Source organism: Echeneis naucrates, chromosome 14, assembly GCF_900963305.1.
Source record: "Echeneis naucrates chromosome 14, fEcheNa1.1, whole genome shotgun sequence".
Classification (NCBI taxonomy): Eukaryota; Metazoa; Chordata; class Actinopteri; order Carangiformes; family Echeneidae; genus Echeneis; species Echeneis naucrates.
In genome coordinates this window covers 5808717-5830226 of record NC_042524.1, presented here as the reverse complement: position 1 = coordinate 5830226, position 21510 = coordinate 5808717, and the positions used below count along the sequence as shown (strand labels likewise).

At 42.2% G+C, this 21510-nt stretch overlaps 2 protein-coding genes across 3 annotated transcripts; one reads left to right on the top strand and one right to left on the bottom strand.

Moving 5' to 3' along the window:
- Positions 1 to 825: 825 nt before the first annotated feature.
- On the top strand, positions 826 to 13292 carry coro6 (coronin 6). Its single transcript, XM_029519942.1, has 11 exons — positions 826 to 1031; positions 3602 to 3801; positions 6637 to 6759; positions 9899 to 10028; positions 10126 to 10304; positions 10998 to 11117; positions 11208 to 11312; positions 11434 to 11579; positions 12001 to 12058; positions 12310 to 12537; positions 13010 to 13292. The coding sequence occupies exons 2-11, from the start codon at positions 3604 to 3606 to the stop codon at positions 13130 to 13132; spliced, it is 1410 nt and encodes a 469-aa protein (XP_029375802.1). The 5' UTR covers positions 826 to 1031; positions 3602 to 3603; the 3' UTR covers positions 13133 to 13292.
- Positions 12146 to 20803, bottom strand: LOC115054640 (von Willebrand factor A domain-containing protein 7-like). Of its 2 annotated transcripts, none has more exons than XM_029519940.1 (16): positions 20659 to 20803; positions 19791 to 19977; positions 19412 to 19684; positions 19236 to 19329; positions 18952 to 19086; positions 17972 to 18158; positions 17709 to 17884; positions 17452 to 17564; positions 17244 to 17360; positions 16737 to 16943; positions 16522 to 16654; positions 16228 to 16377; positions 15730 to 15822; positions 15377 to 15648; positions 15000 to 15293; positions 12146 to 14794 (listed from the first exon to the last, which is right to left on the bottom strand). In XM_029519940.1, the coding sequence occupies exons 2-16, from the start codon at positions 19968 to 19970 to the stop codon at positions 14387 to 14389; spliced, it is 2832 nt and encodes a 943-aa protein (XP_029375800.1). In that variant the 5' UTR covers positions 19971 to 19977; positions 20659 to 20803; the 3' UTR covers positions 12146 to 14386. The 2 variants fall into 2 exon arrangements, with proteins under 2 accessions (XP_029375800.1, XP_029375799.1); XM_029519939.1 differs by having other exon boundaries at positions 19791 to 19982; positions 20659 to 20727.
- Between the last annotated feature and the right edge of the window lie 707 nt (positions 20804 to 21510).

Sequence of the window (21510 nt, the reverse complement as noted above, 5' to 3'; positions counted from 1 at the left end):
GAGAATTGTGTTCTTGCTGGTTAAACACTAACTACCTGCTGTCACTGCCTGCAGGCAGGTAAGTAGCTGACATTCATCATAGATTTCCTGCTGTGTGACATCCGGCAAGAACATCCTTCATGTTGATTTATCCCCTCTGCTTTTGTGCCAATCTAAACTTTAGGGCCAGGAGGAGTTTAAAAGGAAACCAATAAACCTCTCTGTTGTGTTAGTTTGGGTGCAGAGCCTGAGCCCAGCATGCCTCCCTGATATACAGGTATGTTCAGTGTGTAAAACTAATTCATACAACAAGCACATTGGAGGAATTTTTGGTTTGTGCAGCTGCCACTTGTGCAAAGAACCAGTAGAGGTGAAATTATATTTCGATTGGTCTTCAGATCTTAAGTAATCTTAGTTTATGTCATAAGATGCTCAAAGACAATGCTGATATGATGCTATAATCATATTTCATGGTCCCTTTAGAATAAGCTTGTTATGGTGCATTTTGATATCAGCTGTCCTGGGCTGCAGAGCGCTGTGAGATCTTTATAACCTGTAGTTGTTTGTTTTAATTGACCTCTGCTCTGCAAACCAGCGAGCCGCTTTCCTCCATCTACAGGCGCTCAATCACCTGTGTGTGCTTTTTGTTGTTGTTGTTGTTGTTTTTGTTTTTTACCTGTTAAAAGTCAGACATCTTCTGTCAGAACCCACCAGCTGTGACTCTGACCCCCCGGGGACGCGTCACGTTTCTGCCCTGACGGAGCCGGTTCCAAAATAGACGGCACCCACCCTGCACCCACCCTCCTCTCCCTCCCTGCTCTGCCCCGGCCCTCTCCCCCTCTCCTCTCCTCTCCTCTCTCTTTCCCTGCCGAGGAGCGTCACGCAGTTGTCCAGTGCGTCTCCTCAGCAAGTCCGCACCAACTCCGGGGAGCCGGACCTGAAGGACCGTATCACTGAAGGGAATAAAGCCAGCAGGAGCAGCCGAGGAGGAGCGGGCCGCGCAGCAGACCGGGAGAGTTGTCCAGGGAAGAGGGGTCTCCCCAAAACCTGAGGTGAGGTCTGTCTGTGTGTCCTTTGGGTGGTGTCGGTGTCGGTGTCGGTGCTGCAGTGGGTGAGAGGTGCGTCAGCTGCTTTACTGCACTGCCGGAGAGCAGCGAGCGCGCCCCCCCACCTGGAGATCCAGAAGGGAAAAAAGTACATACATCGTGATTACGCACGACCCAGATCAGGTCTTGAGTCTTACATGGCAGCTGTGGACCACTTTTTAAGAATCAGTTGTACGTTAGCCTCCTAACCTGACCCCCCCACCCCACCCCACCCCCCCCCCAAACCCAATGCTCCTGTGTTTGTGTGTGTTTGTGCGCATTGTCCTGTTCAGATTTATGGTCACTTCATTAACAGTAAAGCGCCACAAAGAGAGTTGGTGTCGTTATGGGACTATTTAGGAGTAGGCAGGGGGGTGGGAGGAGCGGCCTGTGGGGGTGGAGGGGGTGGAGGGGGGCAGTTGCAGTTTGTCATGTCTATATTAGGAAAGTGGCAGTGTCATTCTTTCACTCTGTCCCGGCTCTCCAGAGCCGAGCCGTGATCCACACAGGGCGGTAATCTCATTAACCTGAGGAGAGCTGAAGGAGCCTGCCGGAGGTTCTCCACATTTCATTTCGTTTACCATAAGTCAGTTATGTATGGCTCTACTTTCCTGAAGGATACCAGACTCTTTGACTTTAGAGAGAGCCAGTTCATTCTTCATTTTTTTTTTTTGTGTAAGACGTCAGTCATGATCAAGGTATTTTCATGTTCAAATTAGATTTAGAATTTGAATAAGGCCTGGACACAACACACACAACTACTATACAATGTAAACCAAACAGGCATAGTGAGGTCCAAGAGACTGAAGCCAGTTTCTTGAGCTTGTATATGGAGGTACGTGTGATATTGTGTGCCCTGTGATGCCTCACAGCTGGCCGGCCTGAAGTGGCTGCTGGAATGTAAATCTCTTGATAATGGAGAGCTTCCAGGAACGCAGCATCAGTCAGGTTACATCACACATCCCACTCTCTTCAGGTCGGAGCCTGGGCCTAAATGTAATATATATGTTCTCATGTTGAAGTGAGACATCAGCATTTAAAACTGGATCCAGGTCACTGAGGCCTGATCAATTAACAAAAATAACGAGCCCCGGCCTCAATTGGTGTGGTTTTATTTTTAAGAGCCAGACAGTTTGAGTTCAAGACCATCCACTAAACAAAAAGAAGAGCTCTGCTGCATCTATTAAACGCTGATGCAGGCCTAATTTTGAGACTTTGGTTTTCAGCTTTGGCCTTGTCTATGCCCGTGTAGTCAGGAAATGTAGGTTATATATATTTTAAAAGGCCTTCTTATGGGCCTTGTATAACGTGAGTCTGAATTAATGTAATTGTTGCGCAGTGCATTTTGAGCTTTGCTCCAGAATTGTATCTGTCTTGCATGCGCTCTTTGAGTCTTTGTTTGTCTTTGATGCTTGGTGATCACACAGTGTTTGGTGGGACAATAAACTATTAATAACTCCACTGATGGTCAACACTGTTATAGAATATCTTCTGTGATTTGGGGGCTTATAGCCCCTCTGGCTCAGTGCCTGGGCGAAAAGCAGGCTGTCCATCAGCAACCGGGCTAAAAAGCCAATACAATACTGAGTTAATTCATTATTCAGAGAAGATGACTTAAGTTAAATATATGTGACACATTAATTGGCAAGATGAAAAGGAAAAATATGTTGTAGGCTTATTTATTTCATAAACTCTGCGCCATAAGCACTGTGGTCTGATAGGATTTGTTTAACAAAGAATAAACAATCGGCCCACAGGAGGGGCTGAAATCTTATTTTCCCACAAGCAGTCATCTCTCCTATCCAACATTTATTTATTTATTTATTTTTTTACTAAATAAACAAGTTCAGACAACAATAAAAATATGCTTATATAAATCTTACTCAGGTAAAAGGTATCAAAGTAAAAGTATAAGAAAAATATCTCCTGTGGGTTAAACTCTATATTATAATAAATATTATTAAATCTGTGTTTGTGAATATTAGAGAAATAGAAATTCAACCCTGGCTAACATGACACAGTTACTTTTTAATGGAACAAAAGTGATTGAACTTTCCTCTGAACTTTTAAAATAATACGCTTTAATACACCATTGAATTACTGGTTCATCTGAAACCATTAAAAATGATTAATACAGCTCCAAGCTGCCACACATTTAATGATAATATTTACTGTCCGACAAGAACACCGAGCAACAACCTGCCTCTATGAAAACTTTAGATTTAAAACTTAAAACTCACAGATTGGGGAGAGCCTTTGATAGGCTTTAATCAGGCCTGTTTGTTAGCTTTCCTCTTCTTTGTATTTATAAAAAACAATCAACCCTGAAATAAATCACACCGATTTTGTCCCCTGTGAATGATGTAACGGTTTCTATAACACTTTGGTGGTGCTGCTAATTTCACTTTTACTTGACGATGCTGAAATTTGTATTGAATGTTGATCATGAAAGTTGTGTCTTCTTCTCTTTTTCTCTTCCCCCTCTCACACTCCCTCTCCTTAACATTATCTTATCTTCTTATCTTCCTCTTCCCCAGCCATGAGTCGCAGTATTGTGCGGCAGAGTAAATTTCGCCATGTCTTCGGCCAGGCGGTCAAGACCGAACAGGGTTACGATGACATACGTGTTTCTAAGGTCACGTGGGACAGCTCCTTCTGCGCCGTCAACCCAAAGTTCCTGGCAGTCATTGTTGAGTCCAGTGGTGGAGGAGCTTTCCTGGTCTTGCCCCTTTCTAAGGTCAGTAAGGTCGCGGTGGCTTTTCTGGGCTGCAGAGAGTGGAAACGGCAGAATGTCCATAGAGGAGAATTTATTCTTCTGCACGGTTGACAACATTAATAATCTAATAAAATAATAATAAGAAGAAGAAGAATAAATGGACTGGCGTTCAATTTTCTATGGATGTGCTCCCAACAGGATGAATCCTAAGCATAGTTGTGATAGTGATGTGTCCCGGTGACTGAAGGGATTACCATTTGGCTGAGACACCTCAAAATTGCACAACTGTACTTTTGTTAGCGTGCTAAAGTTGCTAACCTAGGATGGTGAACATGGTAAAAATGAAACCTGCTAAGCATTAGCACGTTGGGCCTCTGGCCTCAGGAGTTAACTTAAAGCGCTGCGGTGATTAAGTACAGAGCCAATTTGGTTCCCAGCTGGTTCAAACCGCAGGAAGGTCATTAAGGACAAGTAGTCCTCTCGTTCCAAATGTTCAGGCTTCAAGCTGTTCCTTCCTGATAGCAAAGAATTTGTGTGTTTTAAATATTGATTGGCTTTGAACAGTTTTCAAATTGTGTTTTATTAGTGTCCTTTCAGTCAACGTACGCCATCAGCAGAAGTCAGAGGAGGATGCTTTAGTCAAGCTGTAATAAGGGGAAAGAACAAGAAGGGAACTTAACAGAGAAAGGGAAGTAAAGAGGTGTTCTTGTGTGAAGTGACAGCGTGTGACTGTTTGTATAAATACTTGAGATTTTTCTCAGCTTATCATGCAAGACAAGTCCATCATCATAGATCCACTTCTCTGTGTAAAGCTTCATGTTTTAGTCATTAGTCCTGTATAGAGGTCTGTCTCAGTAACCGAGCCTTCTGTAACTTGTGGTGAAGTAGCTAAAAGGGTCGGTGTTGTGTGACATAATCAGCAGGCTGAAAAGAGGAGAGTGAAGAAAATTAGTCTTGAAGCTTTTGTCACCAGCCTCTTTACTTTTGTGTTTACCCCAGATATTTCAAATTCACAGAAAGCAAAAGGTTCATTTCTCCCACTTTAACTTCTTTAAGTTCCTGAGTGTATTTTTATCAAGAAGATATAAAAACAAACAGCTTTTCAAAACTGATGATTGCTAATGTTTAAATATGGTGTGCCGGTTTGTGCCTTTCTGAAATAAAATTTTCTTCATGCAATAGTTATTTTACAAGCTTAACTTCACTAATATGCTTTCCTCCTAATAGCAGTCTATAAAATATTTGCTCTGTGACTTGGACAGGACACCATAATAGCTGAAACAGAAATACAGCGCCAAGAAAAGCAACAAGTCGAGACAGATCAGGCGTTTAAAGCTGCGATGCTTCAGTGTGGTGTTAAAGGTCATCGTGCCTCATGATGATAACAACATCACCTTAAAATAAACGATGAACGCCACAAAGACAAAACTTAAACAAGCCATTATCATGTAAAGAGATGTTAAGGGCTGAAATAATGAAATAGCTGTGAGCTCGAGTTTAATACGACAACAACAATAATCCAAAATCTAAACTTCACCGTTAACTTTGCTTCAATAATTCTGCAGTAAAAAATGTTACATAAAACTTTTCCAGTTTCGTGACCAACTAGATGCAACTCACAGCTCAAGGACTAAAGAAACCCTCCAAATACCTGCTGAGACGGCTGTAATCAGTCAGGGCTGCAGAATATTGAGTTGACCTGCCCTGACAGACACCTCCACTCAGCAGGTTTCAATTAGGCCCAGGCTGCTAACTCTGTAACATCTGCCAATCACAGTCCAGCAGAAGTTCACTGTCTTCAGTCTGACAAAAGTAATAATAATTCAAAATATAACGATAGCATAACAATCTCCCACCTTGGTTTTATGCTGGCGTTAGACGTTGCCTGCAGAGAGTGGAATGATAAACACTTTGGAGGTTTCATAGGTGCAACAAGATCATCGAGTTGAGATTCATCCGTACTTGAGTGGTCGTAATTAGTGTCATGCAGAGTTTGTTGAAGACATTGGAAAGTTGATGTGATTATATACTGGAGTCACGGTGAACAGACAGGCTATTTTAATACACATCGGTGCTCTCCATCATCTATCTCCCCCCTCTGGGTCCCCAACAGGCTACAAGAAAAACTCCCCTTTCAACACCTCGTCTCTCAGCTATAAATACACCTCCCTTAGGGTGTGTTTTTGGTGTGCATGTCTGTGTGTGTATGGGTTGTCTCAGGAGTTATACCTTCACATGAACAGATAAAGGTGGCGTGAGGTTTTCAACTTTATTCTAAAAGTTTGTGTGCGTTTGTTTTTGCGGGTTTCTTTGCCTAATTGGGTCTTATTAACATGGGAGAGCCATTCAGACAAAACAGTGGGCCTGGTGGGCAGGTTTCACAGAGTCCAACTGCCCTAAACTTAAAAAAAAAAGGATCTGTGAGAGTCAAACCTGCCCAAACATTCACATTCAGCCTCTTTTACAACAAAGCCAATGCCTGTGAATGCAGAATAAATCCAGGGTGGTTTCAGCTGCATAACAGTGACATTTAAACATGTAGGTTACCTCCTTGTATTGATTTGGTAGCTACTTAAATGTCATTATTTCAACACTTTTAAGATTTTGTGGCTCAAAAGCTAGAGGACGTGAATCGTAGTGGCTGACCCTTCAGAACATGTTTCATAGTGAAATGAAGTCACAAAGATGCTGTTGAAACAGTCAAATGTAGCTTTTAATGTCCAAACAATACACTTTTTACCAGATTTGAATCTACATTCCCTGATGTTTGTCACCTGCCAATAATCAAATGAATACACAATCCAGTTTCACATTTAGTTGCTGAGGAGCTAAGTTACTCTCTCCTGCGTGCTGCAGACAGGTCGTGTGGATAAGAGCTACCCGCTGGTGGTCGGCCATTCTGGACCGGTCCTCGATATTGACTGGTGCCCTCATGACGACAACGTCCTGGCCAGCTGCTCGGAGGATTGCACAGCAATGGTAACAACAGTGTGTGTGTGTGTGTGTGTGTGTGTGTGTGTGTGTGTGTGTGGAAGAAAGCTTCTGAGTGGGAGAGAAAAGTTGGAAATGAATGTGGAGGAGTTTGTTCTTTGGTGACTCAGATAACAGTCTTTGTTTGTCACAATCTGTCTCTCAAGTTATCACTGTGTCTACCTGTCTGCCTGAATCACTGTGTCTACCTGTCTGCCTGAATCACTGTGTCTACCTGTCTGACTGAATCACTGTGTCTACCTGTCTGACCGAATCACTGTGTCTACCTGTCTGACCGAATCACTGTGTCTACCTGTCTGCCTGAATCACTGTGTCTACCTGTCTGACTGAATCACTGTGTCTACCTGTCTGACCGAATCACTGTGTCTACCTGTCTGCCTGAATCACTGTGTCTACCTGTCTGACTGAATCACTGTGTCTACCTGTCTGACCGAATCACTGTGTCTACCTGTCTGCCTGAATCACTGTGTCTACCTGTCTGACTGAATCACTGTGTCTACCTGTCTGACTGAATCACTGTGTCTACCTGTCTACCTGAATCACTGTCTGCCTGAATCACTGTCTACTTGTCTAACTGAATCACTGTCTACCTGTCTGACTGAATCACTGTCCACCTGTCTGCCTGAATCACTGTCCACTTGTCTGACTGAATCACTGTCTACCTGAATCACTGTCCACCTGTCTGACTGAATCACTGTCTACCTGTCTGCCTGTCCACCCACGTGTTCCCCCTCCTCTCCTTTGCTCCATCAGTCAGCTCGTCATCAGAAGGCTACTGAGAATCTGCTGTGCATCTGCAGATGCAAGCTGTTAATCCTGCTGTTGGTACAGTAGGATTTATTTCTGGTGCCACATCTTCCCCAGACGCTCTTATTTAATATACGTAGAAGTGCCTCATTTTAACGTACATTCAGCTTCTTTTTCTCCCAGCAGGGTCCATCTCGGCCAAACGTAGAATAATATCCTCATAATAATCACACTCAGCGTGAGGTGAGGATGTTCTGCTCCACCTGCTGTCAATCGTCGACAGTTTGTTAAATTCACGTCACACCATCTATCTGTCCTCGTTTGAATGTGATGAGAAAAATAACAATAAAAACTGTATATTTAAGACAAATACAAATGTTGCCAAGGGAAATGCAAACTCACTTATTATCCGTTTCCGGGTCACGGGGGAAACTGCAAACTTCAAACTGCATATTTAGAGGAGAGAAAACAGAAACTGACTGAGTTCAGCCAGCAGAGGTCGCTGTGAGGCCTGGACTGCAGGAGAGGCAGAAAAAATAGAGATAATTTGAGATAAATGTTAAGATATTAACATTATAGCAGCTTGTGTTTTTATAATCTCCCTTTAATATGAATAGTTTTTATTCATCGCCTGTCACTGCACACAGATGATTTCTAATTGACAATTTGTCTTCGCTGTTTGAAGGATAACATCATTTCTTCATCATTTATTCTTCGGACTTCGGTCTGGCGTCCACATGAGCATGAAATGTGCTCCCTACTGGATCCTTGTTCGTGTTCTGAGTAAAAACATGTTCAACGTTTATCTGAAGGGAACATTACAATGTGATGTGGGAGTAATGAGCTGTTTCACTGACACAAACGACAGCGTGGCTCCGGGGGTCGTTTTGGCTCTTTGGGGTGTGGCTAACAATTCATTTTACTAACAGGTATCTTATTATTTATTTAAAAATTCATTGGATTAGTTGTTTAATGGGTAAAAAGCCTCACTGGAGTTTCCCAGGTGCTGTTTAATTCAAAAAAAAAAAAAAAAAAAAAAAGTGATTAACTGACCGTCAGCGTTGTTCATTATGTTTTCTGTTACATAATGGCCAACAACTGAACTAATAATCAATAACAGAAATGCTGACAGCTTTTCTTTTTTTTTATAATCACACCAAGTGAGTGAAGCTGTGCATGCTGAAGATGCAAAATATGAATACTGTGTACATAATGTTACATTATGATGTTATGTAATGACAAAAGAACTAATGAGATGTCATTTCTCAATAATAATTTTTTTCTGTCTCCTTTGTCACATCAAGTCTACAGAAATATGCAGAATGTCAAGAATGAGCATGTGCCAGTGATGGCATTTTTCTGGTTGTGTTATGACAACTTGTCTGTTGTCGAGCTGTGTCTGTGTATCAGCACAGCTGTCACTGAGAACAGATTTTATCACACTTGTTCACAACGACGTTGCAGGAGTCTTTGTGCAATTGAACAGTTGAATCTCTGCTCCTCCCAAAGCACCAACTGCTGAGATGAGAAGTGTTGTGTGTGTGTGTGTGTCTGTGATTGTGTTTTGTTTTTGTCCAGCTCACAGACAGACAGTTGCAGCTGTCGAGCCTTGGCAGTGTTGCCACTGTGGAGCTACAGAAAAGCCAGAGCTGTGATGTCATTCTCTTCACAGAGTTGGATCATTGTGTCATCTGAAAGGGCTCATTAGATTGTGTTATTTGTGTGTGAGTTACAGAGCTGTGTGTGTCTTCTTGAGAATGTGTGTGTCACCTAATCAGCTGCTGTGTCATCTGAGATAAATAGCCCGACAACAGTGTCTGTCAGTGTGACATTATGTGTCTACATGGGCCAGTGTGGTTGTTAGAGTGCTGCCATGATATGTTTGCACAACAACACAACAACGTGCACAGAGTAACACTTGTTTCAGTGATGACATGTCAATATTTAAAATGCAGGTTTTATATGAAAGTACAGTACGCGCTTCTATTCCTGTGGTCAGTTTTTTTTTTTTCTATCACTTTTAAATGTGAGCTCATAGACATTTTATGGCTTATGGAGGAAATTTTCTTATTTTTATTTTTATTCAGCCTTTATTTATCGAGGAAATGTCCCATTGAGATACAGCATCTCTTCTTCCAGGGAGTCCTGCAAATATGTCTTATAGTTTGTTTTCTTTTGAAATGTGATGCCATGAAATCAAATGCTTTTCTTTATAGTCTCCTTTGTTGTCCATAACTTTTGAACTTGAGTTTTACTACAGTCACAGTTGTAAGTAGTCGGATTAGAGTGCTGTGAAACAATATTTCAGTTTCTTCTTCAAGGAAAACTTCAGTTTTTGACGCACAACACTGGATGTTCATCCCTGATCCCTTCTCCTCAGGTTTGGCAGATCCCAGATCATTCACTCACCCGTCCCCTCTCTGATCCCATCGTGGTCCTGGAGGGACACTCCAAACGCGTTGGCATCGTCAGCTGGCACCCCACCGCACGCAACATACTACTCACTGCAGGTAGGACAGATCCACAAAGACACACTCAGCGTTTTCTATCAGACACCAACAGGATTTGGTTGCATTCAGATGCTCTCCTTTTATTCTCCCACCACAGGCAGTGATAACCTGGTAATCATCTGGAACGTGGGGACAGGTGAGCCCCTCCTCTCCATGGATGACCACCCAGACCTCATCTACAGCATCAGCTGGAACCGAAACGGGAGTTTGTTTTGCACCACGTGTAAGGACCGACGTCTGCGCGTCTGCGACCCCCGCAAGAGGGAGGTGGTGGCGGTGAGTGTGCGCAAAACACACACCTCAATAATGACTACGATTTCTTCTCCTCTTAAAGCTGTATGTCCCAAAGGTTGAACTACTCCTCATCTAAATCTTGGTTACATAGAGGTTTGTTGATTTAAAGCACAAACTCAGTCACAGCAGCATAAAGACAGAAAGAGCCTTTTGAATAACAACAATAATGATGATGACTTTTAGGAGACTGAACGTGGATCTTAAATTATGACAGTTGATTTTTCTCCATAATCTACATTTCTTACATACATTCTGACTCCAAAGGGATATTTTAAGACCAACTGGTGTGACATTAAAAATTTTGACTGAAATTAAATTATTTCCTTTTTTAGAGAAGAAAAGAGATGAGATGATGAACAAATAGTTATGACGTCGCCCACAGGACCATTTCATACCGCTGCTGCCTGCAATGCAGCATCTTCTGTTTTGAAATATGTTTGATGCTGCAGTTCACAGACAAACAGCACATTAATGACTCATTATGAGAAGATTTGTTTTATTTTTCAAATAGCTTGTGTCTCCAAGACAAAGTAATATAAATCTAAATAAAACAAAAGAAGTATAAAACTGAAATGGGATGACAAGGAATAAAAAAAATTGGACCAAAATGATTAATTCATTTATTGATATATTTATGTTGTACTTGATTGCGACCTGTTCTCTGTTGATGAACAGGAACGTTTGGCCCCACATGAAGGCATCCGGCCAATGAGAGCCATCTTCACCAGAGATGGAAACATCTTCACCACAGGGTTCACCAGGATGAGTCAGAGAGAGCTCGGACTCTGGGACCCGGTAACAAACAAATCAAAAACCGCAGGAATTTATGTGCACTTACTATACGCAGCACCACGAAGGGTTTCTTCAATGTTTTTATGTCTGCAGACAAATTTCGAGGAGCCCATGGCACTATTGGAGCTGGACACAAGTAATGGAGTGATGTTACCGTATTATGATGCAGACGCAAACATGGTTTACCTCTGTGGAAAGGTACAGCAGGGGGTTATGGGTAAATGGTGTACGCGCTGAAATATGAGCACATCTGTTGTTTTTCCATCCTAAATGACAACCTCATATAAAATTGCATGCTTTCTTTGATTGGTGTGTGCAGGGGGACAGCAGTGTCCGTTACTTTGAGATCACAGAAGAACCGCCGTACGTCCATTACCTCAACACCTTCAGCAGTAAGGAGCCTCAGAGAGGGATGGGCTTCATGCCCAAGAGAGGTGTGGATGTCAGCAAATGTGAGATCGCCAGGTAAGACTATGACAATCCAATAAATCACCAACGACCAATCAGTTTATGATCTGATTGATTGGATTTGTCAGTGTGTCACCATGTAGAGTAAAAGTTCATGGCGGTGACGAGTTAGAGTCAAAACTGAAGATGTGATTCACCGGTCTCTATTTGGCATTTCAGTTTTACTCAGGTTCCCTCAGACTTCCTTTTCTTTTTTGGTGAAACTTCAGGACTCACTCAAGGTCAAATCATTTTTTAACACAGTTTTTTTCATGCTTATGATGGAATTATTTGTCACGAAACTCTAAAGAAGATGTGATCATCTGATTATCTCTAATATATTACACCGACATACTTAAAACATAAACTGATGATCCGATGTGTTGTAAAAGCTGGTGTCCTCTCTTCTCTCCGCTCTGTCTTCACTCCATCTTTTAAGGTTATACAAGCTCCTCGATAAGAAGTGTGAGCCAATCACAATGACCGTGCCCAGAAAAGTATGTCTCACCGACCTTTTGATCATAATTGAAAGATTTTGACATCTATGGTAATGAGAAACAGAAGAAAAGAAGTACTATAACAAATAACATTTAAAATTTTTTTTTATTTATACCTCCTGAGATCAAAAAGGGAAAACCACACTTTCCACATCAGTTGTGTCACACTTTGTTTAGATTGTACAAAAAATCAATCCAAATCACAAAAACTACATGTCGTCTTTTTTCATCTCGACAACTGTCTTGCGCAGTCGGACCTGTTCCAGGATGACCTGTACCCGGACACAGCGGGGCCTGAGCCCCCCATGGAGGCTGATGAGTGGCTGGAAGGCCGCGATGAGGATCCCATTCTGGTGTCCATGAGGGACGGCTATGTGCCACCAAAGAGCCGAGAGCTCAAGGTGGCAAAGAAGAACGTGCTGGACTCCAGACCCACGACCCGACGCAGCATGTCCACTTTGGAAACCAACAGCCTGCCAGTAAGTTCTTTAGTTTACATCATGTTTGTCACGCATGTGAACACCTGTTTGTATCAGTAGATGCATCTTAATATTACTCATCGATTGTAATCTGCTTTCACATTGTGGGCTAAAAAATCTGATTTTTCTTCTGCAGCTTATGTGTCGTTTATAAATTAGTAGTACATGTTCAGTTAAAAATAGACTGCTTTTTTAAAAATATTGCTTTTTTTAACAGTAATCTTAAAACACTGTTACACCTAATCTAACTCTCTGCTCAACTTCTGTTCACTTATTTATCGTCTGTATCTGCCCTCAACTTTTTTTTTGCTTCCGAATCTACCATCTTTGTTTTTGTTCATTTTTCCTAGTTCCTCACTGTCCTTGACCTATTTTTTCCTATTTCTCCTTTTCTTTATCCTCGATTGTACCCTTCCCTGTCACTGTGTTTGTTCCTTTCTTCTTCTGTTTCCCTTTTCTTCCTCCTGTCCAGCCTGAGCTGCTCGAACGGTTGTTGGAGGAGATTCAGAATCTGAAAGCCACAGTTTTGTCTCAGGAGAAGAGAATCTGTGACTTGGAGAATAAGCTTTCCCAGTACACCAATGGCACAGACTAATGTGCACCTAAACACACCTTCTAAAGAACTGGTCTGAATTTCATAAACACATTTCCCTTGCATTGACGAGGGACTTCTCTCCTACGTACTCTAACGATGTGTGTAAGGATTGTCAACATTTACAGTGATTTGAAAAGAGACAGCGGAGGCACGGAGGTGGAGGTGGTGGGGGGGGGGGGGGGGGGGGGGCTTGGGTTAGTGGGAAATGTGCAAGTTGTGCTCAAAATGTGGAGTCAGTCAATACTGTTACAACTTTTTTTTCATAACAGTGTTTGAAAAGGACAAAAATACAACATAGCACAAGTAGGCCGCTTCTTTTGGTGTTGCATCGACACCAAACGACACAGTAACAAAGACATTTACAACGCCATAGATTATACACACCAGATTTGCTTTGCCTTCACTGACCAGTTCATTCAAATAAGTCTTTTCAAAATGTAAATAGTGAAAAAGAAAACCTGAAAAAAAAAAAAAAAAAAAAAAAATCAATCTTGTAGCAAAGATGTGAAAAGCAAACATTTTGTGTTCTGTAAAAGATTATACAGTAGACACATGACAACAATAATAAAAAAAAATTTTTTTTTTTTAAAAACTGTCTGGCATTCTCATCTGTTGTTCCAGATCGTTCCTGCCATCTCTCACATGTGAATGATCTTTATCTATTCAGTCTGTGCGTACCTATGGGTGTGTTTTGAAACAGATGTTTTTGGTTTTTGTTTTTCCTCGGGACATTTGAGCTATCACTGTCACATATTTTATATTTTACCCATCTACGGTACACATGCCGTCCAAAATGTTTGACTGTCTGGACTGAATCATGTGAACATGTTTGTGTTTACACCTAGTGTGAGAGCTCCACACATCTGCACTGTCCTTTTGGCTCCATTTTGGTCACCACCCACTCTCAAAGAAAAACTTCTGTTTCTTTAGCAGCTAGATGTCTCCACGAGACCCAAAGCCGACTAAACCCATGTTTCCCTCTCTGCCACTGTTGACATCCTTTTAAATAATTCTACAAAGACTTTGGTCCAGACCTGCACTTTAAAGTAGTAAAATAAAATAGTAAAGTTCCTAAAGTTTTTTTGTTTTTTTTCATTTGGCATTGTATAAATGCATTGTTTCTGCCAGAGAAAGAGAAAGAGAAAGAGCTTCTGAAGTTTTACAACAATAAATGGAAAGATCAACATAAGTGATTTATCATATATTCCTTAAAATAAATTAGTTCCTGCTGGAAACTGTGTTGATCAGAGACCGTCACTGAACAACTCCCTCGGTCAGGGAATAGAGCCCCAGTGCCATCACGTTCAGTAAGAAAAGGATTGACTGACTTAGTTTTCTGGACAGAGATTGAGCAGCTGGTGGATTTGGGTCCCGGGTGTAAAAACAGGAGGCTTCATTACCGACACGATCTACAACCAGCAGCTCCATGTCCGGTGAACAGCAAGATGCACTGTAGGACACCAGCGTGATGTTCTCGTTGTCGGCGGCCGGACTGATGTTAATGGTCCCGCTGCCCTGTTTGAGGCTGACGCTGGCGACGCCCGTACCGTCTGCCCCGTCAGACACTTGGATGGAGAGCGACCATGTCGATGAGCTGCAGTTGTCTGAACAGTTGGACTGCTGGCTGAGCAGCTGACACACCGGCCCAGAGAAATCAGTCACCTGTGAGAAGAATACATCACACAGATACATCAGTGATTCACCACCATGACGAGTGGATCGATGAAGCCAGAATATCATCCTCTGCCTTCCTGTTTTAAGTTTGATAGTTTCATATCAAGATCGAAGACAGAAGAGCAAATGACAGTTTTTCCCAGGAAACATTCTGACTTCACTGATCAATGTACTTCTATCGTGGGAATATTACCGTGTTGAAGACGGAGAAACGCAGTACGACGTAGTTGGTGTCTGCGCCGCCCGGAGCCTCGGCCTCGATGGTCAGGGTGACATCAGTACCAGATGGGGTGTTCAGAGCAGCTGAGAGGGTCACTGTGCCATTAGCACTGTTTCCAGCTTCCAGGAATAAACTGGTGGGAAAGGTTGAGTTGAAAAGCTGGTTGTTGGTGGCTCGGATGGTGAAATTCCCTCCCGTTCCGCTGGTCGTCACAGAGAAGGGCACAGAGAAGGGCGTTCCTGGGACCAAGATGCTATTTGAATCTGCCTAAATCCAGAAGAAGTCAGAGTTTATAGTGAGTTTCTACATTTTTTTGTTGCGACCTCGTGTAAACGGTGACGGTGGCTTACAGTGACGGTCAGGTTGGAGGCTTTGAAGTTGGTAGGTGACTGCCTTTGGAAAACTGCTGAAGCTCCGGGTGTCGCAGTCCCGTTCTGCCCCTTCACCCGAACTACAAATTCCACTGATGGCATCATTTCAACATGAACCAAGAAGTTTCCGCCCCCCTGTGGCTCCACCACTCCTTTAATCTCGTCTGAGCCCCCTGATTCGATCAGAAGGACCTCTGTCACCGTGGCCGTGTCGGTGCCCGTTAATGACACCAACAAGCTCCCATTGAAACCTTCAAAGAAAAGGAAAAGTCATCGTGCTTCTCTTGATGAAGATGTCACGCTATCAAATTCACAATTCACATTTCTTTTACCAGCTCTGGGACGCGAGTCAAGAGCATCAAATCCAGTGAAGGGGCCCTTAGATGGTTCCAGGAAGTCCAAGAGGAAGTCAATAGGACTCTGACCTGCAAATAAAAAGTTTTGAGGAACAAGAAATTTAAAAAAAGCTCTAATCTACATAGCCAGATTTCCTTTTTTACACTACTTCAATAAGAAAGTGAGTTACAGAGAGCACTGTTCAACCCAGCCATGTTTTTTTACCCCTTTACTTTCTGACATGAATACACTGATTATTTTTACTCATAACAATTTATTTCTCATTCATCAATAAAACATAATTGTGAATCTTGTCTCGACATTGTCTCGATCGGTCCTGTCAAGGTGGAGCGCGGGGTGTAAAGTGGTGGGGGGGGGGGTTCCCCTTCCTGCAAGCACCAGATTCTCCAAAACCCAAAATGAATGAAGATTTGGACTCTCAAGTAAGTAACAATTCTCTGGCTCTGAACAATGGCACGTGATGGAGGTCTCACCTACGACCTTCAGCGTGTAGGGATTAGTTGACTCCATTCTCATTTCCCATCGTCCAACTAGTTTTTTCAGCCACAGAGTCATGAAGTTTCCCAGTGACTGGACTGCTGTGATTAATGGTCCTGCTGTGCCAGTATTTTCCTGAGATTCACCTTCAAACAAAAACTCAGTGTGAGCATGCTGACTGGAAAGCGGAAGATTTAAAGGCATAATACTAATAATGAGGATTTTCCTGTGCACAGATAAATAAAAGCCACGTAATGAGAAGATCACTGAGAGCAGCAGTGTTACGGTACCTGTGGGGCCGATGAGAGTGAAGGAGACGGAGCGCCCAGTGATGTAGACTGTGACGTTTGTCACGGTTTCATCTACTATGAAAGAGAAATTATCAGCTCTTCCTGGGCTCCTGGCCGCTTGCAGAAGTGTCACCTAGAAAATCACATCGCACAGATGTCACAGCTGAGATCTGGATCTCCCAAATGAAACGGCTGTGAGATCTTTGTGCTGTTACCAGAGAGGATCTGGAGCTGTCTGTGATGATGCTGGTGGCTTCGAGGAGCTCACTCTTAGAGACTTCGATGGCCTGCCCTCCTGATGCCCGAGCCAGGTCTCTGTAGAGCTGGGCATCTGATGCTGGGATCCCTCTGTGCTGCCGCTGGCTGTTATCGCTCCGTCTCCTACGATTGATCACGATGGAATCAGTAATCATGAAGTTCACCTGGGAGGAAAAAGGGTGAATGGCAACTGGGATCATCAGATCAGAAGGGTCAAAGCAAATCAGGTCATCCTTTTTAAAATAACGATCAAGAAGTCTAATTTTAACAGCTAGAATCAGAGAATTCGTTCATGTTCTTCAAAACAGTGAATCAAAATAATTAAGCATGCTAGAATGCACTTTGCAAGTAAAGTAATTAAGCAAACAGCTGCTAATGCTAACATTGGCTACGTGGCTGTAGAAAATCTTGCATATAGCTCCTTTAATCATATGACGAGAGAAGAAAATAGAGAAACTCCTCACCACTGTCTGGGTCCGCTCGATCAGTGCCCTCACTGTGCTTTTTAGCTGGCGGTCTTTAGCAGGAGCATCAGTGAACAGGAAGATTTCAGAGTTTAGTGGAGCACAAGTTAAAGCCAGCTGGAGAAAGAGAACACGATAACGAGGATCGTTTTTGTTAAAACAGTTTTTTGGGAACAGGCTTCGAAAAGGTCTCAAAGTAATCACAAACCTGAAGCCCAGACAGAGACAGCTCCGCCTCATCTCCTCCACCACTGGCTGACAGCGCATTAATAGCATCCATGAAGACTTTTGGGTCTGTGGTCTTTATTAACGGCCCAAGTCCTTTCGGAGGAATAAATTCTTATCATTCAAGACGATGCATGAAAACCTGATGACATTCTCTCTGTTTATTTTATTTTTTTTTAACTGCTAAACTTCTCATGAGAAGAGATCATATGAAAATGTGCCGCATGCTAAAGCTCTTACCTGGATCATTGAATGATACAAGAATGTAAAGTGAAGGCTCGTCCTCTGTTCCCTTTTTGCTGTTGATTATAGAGGAGGTGACGGTCTTCACCGCATCAATGTCGTCGCTCATGCTTTTGGTGGTGTCCACCACAAAACAAAGAGCTTTGCTGGATCCTTTGGAGATCCCCATCATCCTGAGAGATGAAGGTAAATCAGTGAAATAAATATACACGTGTGAAGAACCTACCTGAATACTGAAGCATGCAGAAAGGATGTCGTACTGGAGGAATGGTCTGTCACCAGCAGCTCCTCGAACGTCCTCCAGCAGCTCATTGGTCGCAGCTATCGCCACATTTGCTGCCTGAATGTGGAGATGTCCGTGGCTGGAACTAAATGTGTCCTTGTTGATCCCACCTTTAGGCTCAATCTTACTTGTCTGATCAATTGCTCCTCCGTGGCTGCATTTTCCTGTTCAACAGACATCATGAAAAATAAATGAGGACACTGCCTATTGTGACATCTACTTTACAGACACACACGAATATAACCGCCACAGGTGTTTCATTTCACAATATCTGAACCAGCATGGCCAAAATATGGATCAAAGTTGTGTCTTGAATCAGATCATGAAAGTTTTTAGAACAGAAGCTGAAAACTGTGTTGGGGGATCTGTTTGTGGAGACAGATGGCAGCAGTGTTTTTCAACTGGCTCTGACAGCTAAAAGCAAAAACCACTGAAAGCAAATTTAAGGATTAGTCCAACTAGAATTCAAGTTGTTCAAGTACATTATAAAAAGTTCATAATTAAATATGAGTGTTCTGATGCTGAACAACCAACTATGGTGTACAACACTGTGACACAAGAACAATGGCCTATCTTTGTTTTAACAACAGACAGACATGTCAATGGCAGCGGTTGGAGAACTATTCAAATCTTTGACTTCTGTAAAATAACACCAGGAAAACACTCAATATGCAGCAGAAAGGCTCCATTCAGTGTGTTACACAGCATTATAAGGACCTGAATGGATGGATATACATTAAAGCTTCAGTATATCATTAAATGCCATTCTTTAAAATAAATTAATATTTACAACTGTCACAAATAGTGCATTAAATGAGGTGGCTGTTTTTAACAAAGTGATATAAAGTGGTGAAGTCAGTCATCAAGTAAACAAGATAGGAAACTTCCAAATAGAAACGTAAAGTAAAATATAATATGTCTCCGTGTTCATGTGGACTAGAGTGTGAAAACATTGACCTGCTGGTTTGGTTGAGAATAAAGGCACGACATCAAAATACCCGGAGGTCAGGACCTTCTCCTCTATGACGTCCTCCAGAATATTGTTGGTGCAGTCGTCTCCATCACAGTTACGACATGTCGCCCTGCTTCTATCTGCGAGGAAGGTCGTCAACATGACATTTTGAACGTCTCTTACTGTAAACGCTGTTCTCTTTTGTAACATCGCCATTGCGCAGTCACACCCAAATTACATTCCTTATCAGTTCCTCAGAAACAGATGAAGCTGCATGCCAGCTCTGTACCTGCTATGTTACCAATGCTGGAATCTGATCTGATCAGGTTTGCATTCGGACGTTTGTTCCCCAGTTCCACCCAATTACTGTGACTGTAGAAATCCTACAGGAAAGGAACAGACAGATGCTTTTAGTTCTTAATTTAAAAGGAATAGAAATGGTTTGGAAAAATAGTGATTAAAAACCTGTAAAGGATGTAAAATCTCCCCCAACTGCTGCCTCGCTGCCTTGAAATTTTCTTGCTGGTTACTGGCCTTGACAGCTCGCAGGCCGTCTGTGATGATTTTTCTGCCTCCAACAAACATTTCATCATCGAAGTGGAAGCTCGCGTTAAAGGCATGACGGAGGTCCACCCTCACGTTCCGAAATATGATGAATAAAATTGCTTGACGGAAAGTCTTGGAAGATTGTGGTGCATTGCAGGCGGCAGCAACAGTCTTTGCAGTAAACGGCTGTGGCTAAACACACAACAAAGTAAAGATCGTGCCATGTGTTATTAAGAAAGTGCCAGCTTACTGTGAAATAAATAATTCGATAAATATAATGATGAAGGTGAATTCTTACAGGAAAGGTGAAGTCTGTCCCTTCAGCCTGAGCCAGGCTGCGGCACACCTGCACGGTGGCATTTAAAATGGCGTTTTCTGTAATTTCCAGGTGATTGAGAGCGTCTCCAGGCAGAATCCCAAAGCCAAGAGATCCAGTGTGCAGGAGCAGGAAGCACAACACAGTCAACTCAGAAGACATCCTGAACCTGTACTGAAGAGAGAAATGTGTCCACATGTGGTTTTGTTCACAACTACACTGTTTTTTACTGACATCTCAAAACCACCTCTGAAAAGAGACACTGTTTATCCCATTTATTTACATTTCCTTTTATGCTAAATCAGCCTGTAACAGTGATTGACCCAAAACAAAGGAACAAAGGAACAAAGGCATGCATGTGAAAAAGGTTGCGATGTTAATTCAGTTCTTCAAATGAAAATGAAAGAGAACTTAATTTTATCCCTTACAAAATAAGTAAAATAGGCTCACTGACAAAATGTTGTTCAGGAACTGGATCAACAATCCGTATCAGTAAAAGCCACAGCGAATCAGCCAAACATTTTGAAAGAACAAGCGATGTTTGCTGGAAATGACTCACTTGTCAGTATTTATTCCGACACTTTTGAGCTCAGATTCTAATCAGAAAAAAGTACTAGGTGGTGATTTATATACTTCTATTCATCTAAAATTGACAATTATCTTACGTCACGACGACAGCCCATAGTAATTTAAATCTGATGTCTGACCTCTCGATGTATAAGCAAGCATTGATTTTACTCTTCAAATCTGAATCAAGATTTTCTTCTTTTTTTTAGCTGCCATGTGTCTGCACATTTAGTTTAAATAATAACAGATAATACAATAACAATGAATTAAATGAAACGTGTACCTGAGGTCTAGGTGCTGTCCGCCACTCTGTCATCTGCTACGGGCCCCCGTGGCAAAAAAAAACAAAACACACATACGGAAGTCAGGATGCCAGAAAACATCTTGTTTTCTTGTAGCCCCTCCTCCACTCCCACAGTGGGAATAAATTCAGGTGCTGCAGAAGAGGAGGAGAGGCAGCAGAGTGGACTGAGTGAAAGAGGAAACAGGCAACAAACCCCACAGCACGTGAACTACATGGATGCAGAGAAAAAGTGGACTTGTTCAACCTGTTTGGCATTGGGTGTAACTCTCAAAGCTCCAAACAAAAGGACTGGTCAGTTTCACTTTGAGGTTTAATTCTGTGGAGTTATTCTTACTGTGTAACTGTTGTTATAGTCACATTTTTTCACTTTTTTCAGAATCACCGGGAAAAAAATATTTTAAAAAAGCTGAAAAAAACCCCCAAAAAACTGGAATTCTTCCTTGTGAAAACCTCTTCTTAGATATTTCTTATTCTGCTGAACAAAGGACAAAAAGAGCAGATTAAAAAGATTAACTTTGTCCTTCTGGATATAAAAATGCCATCACCTCATCATTTTATCTTACTGTATGTTTGTGCTGATTTATGGTAAAAAAAAAAAAAAGTGTTCTCAGAGTCTCAGAGTTTTTGTGAAGTTTAAAGAAATTCCCTGCAAGTCTGAGTGAGCTCATCTCCTTTAGAGAATGATATACACAGAGTGCTCCTCCTCAGCCGGCATCATGTTTCAGTAACCAGGTCAGAGACGCAGCACCCAGCTTCGCACGGTAATGAACATGATCCCTCAGCCACCTGAAAGGCTGTGTGCATGTAAACACGTGGACAAGGAAAGGCACT